This window comes from Ranitomeya variabilis, chromosome 4 (genome assembly GCF_051348905.1).
Source record: "Ranitomeya variabilis isolate aRanVar5 chromosome 4, aRanVar5.hap1, whole genome shotgun sequence".
Taxonomy (NCBI): Eukaryota; Metazoa; Chordata; class Amphibia; order Anura; family Dendrobatidae; genus Ranitomeya; species Ranitomeya variabilis.
The window spans coordinates 305,797,009-305,809,562 of NC_135235.1; the positions used below are offsets into that span (position 1 = coordinate 305,797,009).

The 12,554-nt window shown below is 45.5% G+C and overlaps 1 protein-coding gene across 1 annotated transcript; it reads right to left on the reverse strand.

Annotated features, from left to right (window-relative positions):
* Positions 1-8,867: 8,867 nt before the first annotated feature.
* On the reverse strand, positions 8,868-12,157 carry LOC143764616 (transcription factor HES-5-like). Its single transcript, XM_077250377.1, has 3 exons — positions 11,941-12,157; positions 11,661-11,841; positions 8,868-10,877 (listed from the first exon to the last, which is right to left on the reverse strand). The coding sequence occupies exons 1-3, from the start codon at positions 12,022-12,024 to the stop codon at positions 10,636-10,638; spliced, it is 507 nt and encodes a 168-aa protein (XP_077106492.1). The 5' UTR covers positions 12,025-12,157; the 3' UTR covers positions 8,868-10,635.
* Positions 12,158-12,554: the final 397 nt, after the last annotated feature.

Sequence of the window (12,554 nt, forward strand, 5' to 3'; positions counted from 1 at the left end):
ATGCACAGGATCTGGAACTCTTCATTAGAAAACAGAAGCTTCAATATCAAATATCAAAAAGGTTAAGCAGCACGAAATCGGCCGAAATGAAATGTTGTTACAATGAGGACATTCACTTCAAAGTGACACTGTATTTTTTCATTATTAAAGGGGTTGTCCGATAAATCAAGGTGATAACATATAAATCAGTGGGGTTTCAACTAATGAGACCAGCAAGGATCAGCAGAACGGGGCTCTTTTATCGCCTTTAGGGTATGTGTCCACGTTCAGGAAACGCTGCGTTTTTGATGCAGCGTTGTGCTGCAGCGTCAAAAACGCAGCGTCCAGATGTTACAGCATAGTGGAGGGGATTTCATGAAATCCCGTCTCCACTATGCATTAAAAAACGCATGCGGAATTCCCGCAAAAACGCACATGCGGTGCGTTTTTTGAGAATGCAGCATGTTGCTACAATGAGCAAAACACGCAGGAACACCGCAGGTGACCTGCCAGTGACCGCAGGTGCATTTTTGGTCAGGATTTTACCTGCATAAAATCCTGACCAAAGCCTGAAGCAAACCTGAACGTGGACACATACCCTTAGGCTACTTTCAGACATAGCGCATTTTTGAGCGCTATTTTGCGGGCGCTTTTCAAAAATGCGCAATGTCATTTTCGTCTGCCGGCAAAGTGAATGAGAAATTCACTTTGCCGTTCAGACACACCGCAAAAAAACGCGGCGCTTTTGTCTGCAAACACGCCGGCGTAAAAAGAATTGACATGTCAATTCTTTACGCAGCGGCGTGTCTGCGTATCCCCCTAGGGCCCCATAATACCTTCCACACACTGCGCCTTTGTCCTGGGTGTCGGCGTCTTTGTACGGAGGGGTTGACACCCAGGACCGGACGTGACGTCGGACAGGAAGAGGGAAGCCCCCGCCCCCCAGTGAAGCAGCATGGAGTCCTTAAACGTGGGGCTGCTGATCGATTTGGTATGTGTGTGTGTGTGTGTGTGTGTGTGCGTGCGTGCGTGCGTGCGTGCGTGTGTGTGTGTGTGTGTCCCCATGCGACGCTAGTGCCACCATTGTGCTAAGTCGCCGTATGGGACTACTACTCCCATCCGGTATTAGGATGGGAGAGTTGTCCCTGTGTCCGGCGACTTAGCACAATTGTAAAGTTACACAAAACACACACAATACACATACATGACACACAGTACATACAACACATAACATAGAGTATATACTCACCAACAGCACACTTGTAGGCGAAGCCCTCGATCCTCCAGGAAAAAATCCAAAAATAATAAACCAAATTCATACTCCCTGTCTGCAGAATCCATAAAACGAGTGTCCCACGCCGATCGGCTGCTCTCCGGCGATACACTGCCAGGAGCGAAGCTCCTAGCAGTGTATCGCGTACTGTTCCGGAGTTCAATGGCTCCGGCGTCTCGGTTAACGGCAGTACAGCTGCGTTGAACTTTCCCACGCAGCACTGCCGTTAAGCGAGAGTGCCGGGGTCAATGACCGCCGGTAAACTAGCTCGCGCATGCGCAGTGACACACCGACAGGAACTATGGCTCCTGTCAGTGTGTTGCTGCAGCCGTGGAGAGCAGACATATCTCTGGATGTGTCTGTTCTCCATGGAAAATCTTGATACGTGGCACTTAAATATGTGGCAATTAAATACGTGACACGTGGCACTTATACGTGATACGTGTCACTGAAATACGTGGCACTGAAATACGTGATACGTGGCACTGAAATACGTGGCACGTGTCACTTAAATACGTGGCACGTGGCACTGAAATATGTGGCACGTGGCACTTTGATACGTGGCACGTGTCACTTAGATACGTGGCACTGAAATATGTGGCACTTTGATACGTGGCACGTGGCACTTTGATACGTGGCACGTGGCACTGAAATATGTGGCACGAGGCACTTTGATACGTGGCACGTGGCACTTTGATACATGGCACTGAAATATGTGGCACGTGGCACTTTGATATGTGGCACTTTGATACGTGGCACGTGGCACTTTGATACGTGGCATGTGGCACTGAAATATGTGGCACGTGGCACTTTGATACGTGGCACGTGGCACTTTGATACGTGGCACTGAAATACGTGATACGTGGCACTGAAATACGTGGCACTGAAATACGTGATACGTGGCACTGAAATACGTGGCACGTGGCACTGAAATACGTGGCACTGAAATACGTGGCACTGAAATACGTGGCACTGAAATATGTGGCACTGAAATACGTGGCACTGAAATACGTGATACGTGGCAAAGAAATCTGTGGCAAAGAAATACGTGGCACTTAAATACGTGGCACTTAAATACGTGGCACTTAAATACGTGGCACTTAGGCTATGTTCACATTTGCGTTTTGCGCCGCATGCGTCCTTTTTTTGATTGATTTTGGACGCAGCAAAAATGCAACTTGCTGCGTCCTCTGCGGCCGGATGCGTGCGCTGCAGTGACGCATGCGGCGCAAAACGCAAGTGCGACGCATGTCCATGCGCCCCCATGTTAAATATAGGGGCGCATGACGCATGCGGCGCCCGACGCTGCGGCGCAGACCGCAAATGTGAACGTAGACTTAAATAGCTGGATAGAGCTGGATCCGCGGGCTGTGATCTGGCCTACGCTCAGCACTCTGCGGAGCGCTGTCATTCAAAACACGTCCACTCATTTTGGTGTTTAGTCCCAAAATGGAGGATGGAAGAAGAAAAGGGTTGGGCAAGGAAATTACATCATTTCTTTTTTTTTTTCCCCCACTGCAGTTAAAGCTTTATTTGTGTCAAACACAGACAATCTGCAGAGAAAACTGCATAAAAAAACGCACTAAAAACCGCATCAAAAACCGCATCAAAAACGCACCAAAAACGCACCTGCGTTTTCTGCCAAGAGCTGCGGTTTTTGTCCTGAAAAAAAAGGATTGAAATCAGGATCGTGTGAACATACCCTTACCGTACAGGGTTACGAGGGGGGGCGTCTGACTGACGCCTGCCCTAGTAACCTGGGGTTAGTGACAGTGGGGTTAGTAAACCCCAGCTGATGTCTGTTCCGCTTGCTGAGGCGTCTTTGGCTCAAGGCCATTGCAGCTGGCAGAATCGACATGATGTTAACTCCAGTGTGTATTGTATTCCGAGTCATAAAGACAGGAAATGACCTCAATGACTCTTTTTTTTTTCCCCTTTTTTTTTTTTTCAAACAAACTTTATTTTCAGTACACAATGCTGAAAAAAACGCAGCAAAAAACGCAGTGTGTGAAAGCAGCTGCGTTTTTTGCCTGCGTAAAAAAACGCAGGTAAAGCAGCAGCAAAATACGCGCGCGTAAAAATACGCAGCAAATATGCTGTGTGTGAAAGTAGCCTTAGAATGGAGCTGCAGTGCACATGCTCGACCCCGCTCCATGCATTCCCTATGGGGCTGCTGAGCATCACACTCAACCCAGAGAATGAATGGAGCGACAGACAGGCATCCCTGTTTTTTTTCTGTTTTCCCCATGCTGCTGATCCCAGCAATCAGCCCCCCACAATCAGCCAGTTATCCCCAGAGAACCTGTTTAAGATCTTGTTAGCTACTAAAATCCGCAAGTCTATAATAATACTAACGATTGTCCCTCATCAAATGCCCGTGTATATAGAGGCGGACAAGGGGTAATCATTGAAGTTGGGACTCATCAGAAGATTCTCCAGGGGTCATTCCCAGGATGCACACTACCTGTACTGCTTACTACACACTACCTGTACTGCTTACTACACGCTACCTGTGCTGCTTACTACACGCTACCTGTGCTGCTTACTACACGCTACCTGTGCTGCTTACTTCACACTACCTGTGCTGCTTACTACACGCTACCTGTACTGCTTACTACACGCTACCTGTACTGCTTACTACACGCTACCTGTACTGCTTACTACACGCTACCTGTACTGCTTACTACACGCTACCTGTACTGCTTACTACACGCTACCTGTGCTGCTTACTACACGCTACCTGTGCTGCTTACTACACGCTACCTGTACTGCTTACTACACGCTACCTGTACTGCTTACTACACACTACCTGTGCTGCTTACTACACGCTACCTGTTCTGCTTACTACACACTCCCTGTGCTGCTTACTACACGCTACATGTTCTGCTTACTACACACTCCCTGTGCTGCTTACTACACGCTACCTGTGCTGCTTACTACACACTACCTGTGCTGCTTACTACACACTACCTGTGCTGCTTACTACACACTCCCTGTGCTGCTTACTACACACTCCCTGTGCTGCTTACTACACGCTACCTGTGCTGCTTACTACACGCTACCTGTGCTATTTATTACACACTACCTGTGCTGCTTACTACACACTACCTGTGCTATTTATTACACACTACCTGTACTGCTTACTACACACTACCTGTACTGCTTACTACACGCTACCTGTACTGCTTACTACACGCTACCTGTGCTGCTTACTACACACTACCTGTGCTATTTATTACACACTACCTGTACTGCTTACTACACACTACCTGTACTGCTTACTACACGCTACCTGTACTGCTTACTACACGCTACCTGTACTGCTTACTACACGCTACCTGTGCTGCTTACTACACGCTACCTGTGCTGCTTACTACACGCTACCTGTACTGCTTACTACACGCTACCTGTACTGCTTACTACACACTACCTGTGCTGCTTACTACACGCTACCTGTTCTGCTTACTACACACTCCCTGTGCTGCTTACTACACGCTACATGTTCTGCTTACTACACACTCCCTGTGCTGCTTACTACACGCTACCTGTGCTGCTTACTACACACTACCTGTGCTGCTTACTACACACTACCTGTGCTGCTTACTACACACTCCCTGTGCTGCTTACTACACACTCCCTGTGCTGCTTACTACACGCTACCTGTGCTGCTTACTACACGCTACCTGTGCTATTTATTACACACTACCTGTGCTGCTTACTACACACTACCTGTGCTATTTATTACACACTACCTGTACTGCTTACTACACACTACCTGTACTGCTTACTACACGCTACCTGTACTGCTTACTACACGCTACCTGTACTGCTTACTACACGCTACCTGTACTGCTTACTACACGCTACCTGTACTGCTTACTACACACTACCTGTACTGCTTACTACACACTACCTGTTCTGCTTACTACACACTCCCTGTGCTGCTTACTACACGCTACATGTTCTGCTTACTACACACTCCCTGTGCTGCTTACTACACGCTACCTGTGCTGCTTACTACACACTACCTGTGCTGCTTACTACACACTACCTGTGCTGCTTACTACACACTCCCTGTGCTGCTTACTACACACTCCCTGTGCTGCTTACTACACGCTACCTGTGCTGCTTACTACACGCTACCTGTGCTATTTATTACACACTACCTGTGCTGCTTACTACACACTACCTGTGCTATTTATTACACACTACCTGTACTGCTTACTACACACTACCTGTACTGCTTACTACACGCTACCTGTACTGCTTACTACACGCTACCTGTACTGCTTACTACACGCTACCTGTACTGCTTACTACACGCTACCTGTACTGCTTACTACACACTACCTGTACTGCTTACTACACGCTACCTGTACTGCTTACTACACGCTACCTGTACTGCTTACTACACGCTACCTGTACTGCTTACTACACGCTACCTGTACTGCTTACTACACGCTACCTGTACTGCTTACTACACGCTACCTGTACTGCTTACTACACGCTACCTGTACTGCTTACTACACGCTACCTGTACTGCTTACTACACGCTACCTGTGCTGCTTACTACACGCTACCTGTGCTGCTTACTACACGCTACCTGTACTGCTTACTACACGCTACCTGTACTGCTTACTACACACTACCTGTGCTGCTTACTACACGCTACCTGTTCTGCTTACTACACACTCCCTGTGCTGCTTACTACACGCTACATGTTCTGCTTACTACACACTCCCTGTGCTGCTTACTACACGCTACCTGTGCTGCTTACTACACACTACCTGTGCTGCTTACTACACACTACCTGTGCTGCTTACTACACACTCCCTGTGCTGCTTACTACACACTCCCTGTGCTGCTTACTACACGCTACCTGTGCTGCTTACTACACACTACCTGTGCTATTTATTACACACTACCTGTGCTGCTTACTACACACTACCTGTGCTATTTATTACACACTACCTGTACTGCTTACTACACACTACCTGTACTGCTTACTACACGCTACCTGTGCTGCTTACTACACACTACCTGTGCTGCTTACTACACGCTACCTGTTCTGCTTACTACACACTACCTGTGCTGCTTACTACACGCTACCTGTGCTGCTTACTACACGCTACCTGTGCTGCTTACTACACGCTACCTGTGCTGCTTACTACACGCTACCTGTGCTGCTTACTACACACTACCTGTGCTGCTTACTACACACTCCCTGTGCTGCTTACTACACGCTACCTGTGCTGCTTACTACACGCTACCTGTGCTGTTTATTACACGCTACCTGTGCTGCTTACTACACGCTACCTGTGCTATTTATTGCACGCTACCTGTGCTGCTTACTACACACTACCTGTGCTGCTTACTACACGCTACCTGTGCTGCTTATTACACGCTACCTGTGCTATTTATTGCACACTACCTGTGCTGCTTATTACACGCTACCTGTGCTGCTTACTGCACGCTACCTGTGCTGCTTACTACACGCTACCTGTGCTGCTTATTACACACTACCTGTGCTGCTTACTGCACGCTACCTGTGCTGCTTACTACACGCTACCTGTGCTGCTTATTACACACTACCTGTGCTGCTTACTACACGCTACCTGTGCTGCTTACTACACGCTCCCTGTGCTGCTTACTACACACTACCTGTGCTGCTTATTACACACTACCTGTGCTGCTTACTACACACTACCTGTGCTGCTTACTACACACTCCCTGTGCTGCTTACTACACGCTCCCTGTGCTGCTTACTACACGCTCCCTGTGCTGCTTACTACACGCTACCTGTTCTGCTTACTACACGCTACCTGTGCTGCTTACTACACGCTCCCTGTGCTGCTTACTACACGCTCCCTGTGCTGCTTACTACACGCTACCTGTTCTGCTTACTACACGCTACCTGTGCTGCTTACTACACGCTACCTGTGCTGCTTACTACACGCTCCCTGTGCTGCTTACTACACGCTACCTGTGCTGCTTATTACACGCTACCTGTGCTGCTTATTACACGCTACCTGTGCTATTTATTGCACGCTACCTGTGCTGCTTACTACACGCTACCTGTGCTGCTTATTACACACTACCTGTGCTATTTATTGCACACTACTTGTGTTGCTTATTACACACTACCTGTGCTGCTTAAAGTATGCACATTATGTGATGATGACAAGAGGACTTTTGACTTTTTTCCAATATGACTACTCTTTGTAAAAAATGCAGAGATCTAGAATTATGCATAATGCAGAGCAGTGCTGGCACTTCTGCCTGTATCCACATGTACCTGCTTTATGTTGCTGCTCCGGCTCATATGACTGCTTATTTTCTTTACCTTCCTGAATTTACATGTGGTAAAGAAACTATTTGTATTTTCCTGTGCTGTGTGATTGTTTACTGAGGGGGTTGCTCAGGTACCTGGGAGCACTGCGCACCACAAGAATGGAGGTATTAGATGGATTACAGGACATTTACTGGATAATAAGTCCTGCAAGTGTCCACGGATTATGGTTTATTCCTAGGGGTCATACAAGCTCTCGTGGTGCCCGAGGCAGCGGCTCCAGAATGAATGCACCCCCTGCCCTGATACCCGAGGTTCACCATGATAGCTGGTAGATTTGCAATCATTTTTTCGTCGTCCCTCGGCATGGAAACAATGATTAGTAAAAGGCGCCTTTCAGATTGTGACAGTTTATTATTGTATCACTTAGCTCAGAGGGTACAGGGATAACAATTGCAACCAGACCCCGGATCCTGAGGTCCTGTGGAGTCTTGTTACCAACTTTGCATTAAAGGGAATGTATGAAAATCCCATATTGTATTTTTTTGCATTCCAGCAGATGGCGCTCTAGCACTGAAAATCCCAGTGGAGTTTATGTAGGAAGTGCAAATACTGCCCCAGGCAGAACCTGATTGGTTACCATTGGCAGTGTGTGGCCTCATTCAGACGGCACTTATTTCGTTTTTTTGTATTGCTTGTGTGAAAAATAAATAGCGGCTCAGATGATCGTTTTCCCAACAAACTGAATATTGAATGAATATAAAATGACAGGGAACGCCTCATATAAGGTCTTATTGTCATACTGGTACTTAGGAACCTGGGGATCTTACTTGGGCTGTGTTCACACGTAGCTTTTTTGCAGCTTTTTTTTATTGCTACTCTTATTTTGAAGTGCAATTCACAGTACCAGCAAAGTCTATGAGATTTCAGAAGTCTCATGCACACACCTCATGTCACTTCTTTCAGCATTGTTGCAGTGTTTTTCACCCATAGAAAGCAATGGGTAAGGGCAAAAAGCACAGGTATCAGTTTTTGCTCTTCATTCCCGGATGTATAAATCTATCCGAGCATGGACTGCGGTGTACGGAGAGGCCGGGGGTCTCCTGACCCAAACTTGCCGGACTCATATACGCCTTCAAGGCTGTTGAGTTCCGGTCGAAAGACCCCCAGTTGGTCTGAGAATCATGGACCGCGACCCCCCCGGATATATGAATGTGGCCATAATAACGTCATTTACTTTCATGAACACGTGCGGCACTGCATTGAGTTTTTTGGTCAGTAGTAAAGCTACCGCCGAAATGCACAATAAAAACTGCACAATTATTCACATTTGAAGAAATAAAAATTTATTATAAGCTTTTGACAAAGATTAAAAAAGTACACCCATATGCATCTTCTAAAGATTAATTACTCTTTTCCTTAATAAACTGTACAAAATCTGCAAAGTTTATTCAAAATGAAAACATAATAATTTAATACACAGTGAATCTAGTTATTACAGTGTTGCCATAGGTAACAGTAAAGGATTCACCGACCACTTGAGGTTTGCTACACAGTCCACTTGTGGGTCTATGTCAATAAAGGTCATGTATGCAATTTGCATGCTTCCGGCCACATTCCGACTAGCCTTGTCCTGCCTCTCTCAATACACTTGCATTGAGTGATTCTGTGCACATCTAGTCGGCATGTGACCTCATGCGTGTAGATCGCATACTTGCAGTCACATGCCCACCGGAGAATCCTGACAGTGTGCACATAGTAACTGCAGACTTGAGCCCCCAGCCTGGGCAACCCCTTTAAGTAATATGGCACCAACTCTTGGAAGGTGTATTAATTGCATTACATTTTACCTTATAGGGGGTTGTCTGGTTCTTATCAAATTATTGGACTGGTCTGTAGGATTGGCTCACACCAATGTAACGTGCTCGCTTAGAATGATGACCTATTATATAGTTAACCCTTCATGCTGAAGATTGGATTTGTATCTAGGCACTTAAAGAAGTTGTTCATTTCATCCTTTGTCCTCCTGAGATATGGTCCCATCTTTCTTCTCTATAAATCTAGTCTTTTTAGTGAACTTGGCGTGGTCCTCATAAAGACACCCGCAAAGAAGAGTTCATGATCATGATCTCGCCCATTTTGCAAAAAAAAGAACCCTACATTTACATAGAGGGGAAGAAGGGGCTTCATCTCAGGATGGAAAAATGTCAGAACATAAAAGAAACCTCTCCGGATTCAGGAGAACAGCGGCATATTTACAGCAAGTGACGGGTCCCATTTAAGTGCCTCTTCATTATGAAGCAGATAAAAAAACACAAAGATTGAGCTTAACTTGAGTTGGTACACATGCAGAGGTTAAACGCATGTTCACATTGGCCACAAAACATTAAAACCTACGAGAGAAAAAAGTAAGCAAAAACCCTGATGTAACTAAGTAAAAAAGCGAAAGTGCATTTAAATAACAGAGTTTTTAGTAATACTGTTTTTTGATTAAAAAAAATAGCACAAAAGCCATCCCACCGCGTCAAGGTAACTCTGATAGGAACGGTCCTACATTGTCTAATATTAAAACCTTCCCATGGGTCAATGTTGACCTCAGTGTGAATAAGGGCAGACATTAAGGACTGGGCCCAACCAGTGAAACACTAGACTGGGGAAGCCTTATATATAGTCTCTAGCTCAGAAACAGGGAGGCCACACCCCGGCTTGCACAGAATGCAACAATACCTTGACGAGTTGGGATGGCTTTTGTGCTATTTTTTTTTAATCAAAAAACAGTATTACTAAAAACTCTTTTTTACTTAGTTACATCAGGGTTTTTGCTTACTTTTTTCATTATGAAGCAGACACTTGTATCTTCTGATGGGAACATAAGAGGAAGTCACAACTTTTTGAAAGTCCTCACCACTTATCATAGAATGCTAGACTTGTAAGGAACCTCCAGAGTCATCATGTCCAACTCCCTGCTCAATGCAGGATTCACTAAACCATCTCAGACAGATGTCCATCCAGCCTCTGAAGACTTCCATTGAAGGAGAACTCACCACCACAAAATCGTATGAATGATATGTCTCTAAGAAATGTTGTGGATCGTCTACCAGGGTCTCCACAAGAACTTGACGTTAGCCATGAGAGGCTGTTGTTGCTGCTTAGGAGGTGACTGGAGGCAGCTGAGATTTCTCCGTTGGCTCTCCAGCTGCTGGAAGTGATTCAGTAAGTTGAGCTGCGCCTCCTGCCCCTTTTGATGGGCTGATAGATATGAGAGGGCTTCATAAAGACACTTGGAGTAGCCATGTCTGTATTCCTGGTGATCTGCTCCATGAACTGATTTCATTCCTAAAAGAGTAACATCAAACTAGTGAAACATTGCAATGGCAGTCCTATGCAATACACAGTATATAGTCACAGGAATACAATTTATATAAGATAGGGAATTGCCAGATGTCCCAAATATTGGTGGTGGTAATTTAGGTATAAGTTGGAAACTCCCCACACTTGCCGAAAATTCAAAAGCCGAGATCCCTATAGTGGGCAAGAGGATTGTATTGCCAGAAAGGTGCCAGTTTTAACCTATTTCGAATGGATCCAATGTTTTAAGACGTCTCTAATAAATATCAACATTTTATTCACCGGATGGTTGTGCCGAATACTTCCATTTTCAGGCATGGGAATTTAGGTGGGTTTCATTCCCACTCCTGGCTCAGCCCAGCCCCCCAGGAGTGCCTAGCTCAGGAGAAGTCACATTATGTAATATATATCGATTGCAAAGATAGATGGCACATTTGGGCACATAAGGAGTAATAAGTTATATTATTTGTCAGTGGTCACTATTAGGGCTCATACAGATGTCCAGCTTTCATATACGAGTGCTATCCGTGATCATTTTGAAATGATCCTTTACATGCATATAGAATCCATATGCAATCAAGTAACAAATAAGTATTGTAGATCTTCACATTTTTATTCCCCGTGCATTAAAAAATGATTAATTATAGCAGTGATTATAAAAAGAGAAAAGATTGAAATTAGATGGTGTAATACCAAATGTACCCACTAGAGGGCACATAGTACAATTCTAAAAGTTTTGCAAACTTTTTTTTTTGTAGTTTTTAATCTTACCTTGGTGGGTGCATCTCTGCTGCTGTTTAAGGAATTGTACGGCTATTTCCAGTACGTCGGCCTTCTCTGGCTTGGAGTCTGGCTGGAGAAGCTGGAATTCTTGCTCTAGAAGTTTCCGCAGTTGGTTGATGCTGCTATTAATGCGATCCCGTCTCATCTTTTCTACAACCGGCTTTCTCATCTGGTCAAGAAGAAAAAGATGTATTTTTTATAGCAGCTGTAACACTGACATTAGAAAAAATATATATATGAAAAAAAAAAAGAGTTAATATGAATTTACCCTATTTTTCACTTTTGTGGTGAGGGTTTCTGGTTCGTATTCCTTAGATATAGCGCACAGCGCACTGTTCACTGCCATCATCATGGGGTTCTGTTTAATGTGATGGTTTGATGCTCATTTATACCCCTTCCTCTGTATGTGAATGTATGGACAGCAGCCAACACATGGTTTCCCACACTCAGAGTCCAATCACTGCGGCCGCAGGACAACAGCCACTTTCATTCATACTTCTGAAGTCATTCTAGCCAAAAAAAGAAAGAACACACACACACACTCCTCCGCACTTTCCCCCCCCACCCAGATGTCAGGCGTGTGTGCTGTATAAAGGACGCAGGGTCCGTACACAGGGCCGGGCTGTGAAGACCTGGGAAAGTTCCACCCATAGTGTTTGCAACCTGCTGCCACATGAAGCGGGCAAGGAGCCATCACACAGCAGTTATTGCCCCCAGGGTGGAACTGAGTATTGTGTTACTGCTCTATGGCCGCACTGTAGGAGTACAACCTAGATAAGCAAATATTCCCCCGACACGTTTAATGGGGTTGTCCCGCCATAACAACATGGACTATGAACTGGATATGAGATAACACATTTCAAAGGAGGATCAAAAACGGAA

Bases quoted from the DNA above. Each gene is read 5' to 3' on its own strand.
- LOC143764616 (XM_077250377.1), bottom strand. From the start codon at position 12,024: ATGATGATGGCAGTGAACAGTGCGCTGTGCGCTATATCTAAGGAATAC. The intron at 11,842-11,940 runs GTAAATTCATAT...CTTCTTGACCAG, and splicing joins CCACAAAAGTGAAAAATAGG to ATGAGAAAGCCGGTTGTAGA. The intron at 10,878-11,660 runs GTAAGATTAAAA...TTACTCTTTTAG, and splicing joins GCAGAGATGCACCCACCAAG to GAATGAAATCAGTTCATGGA.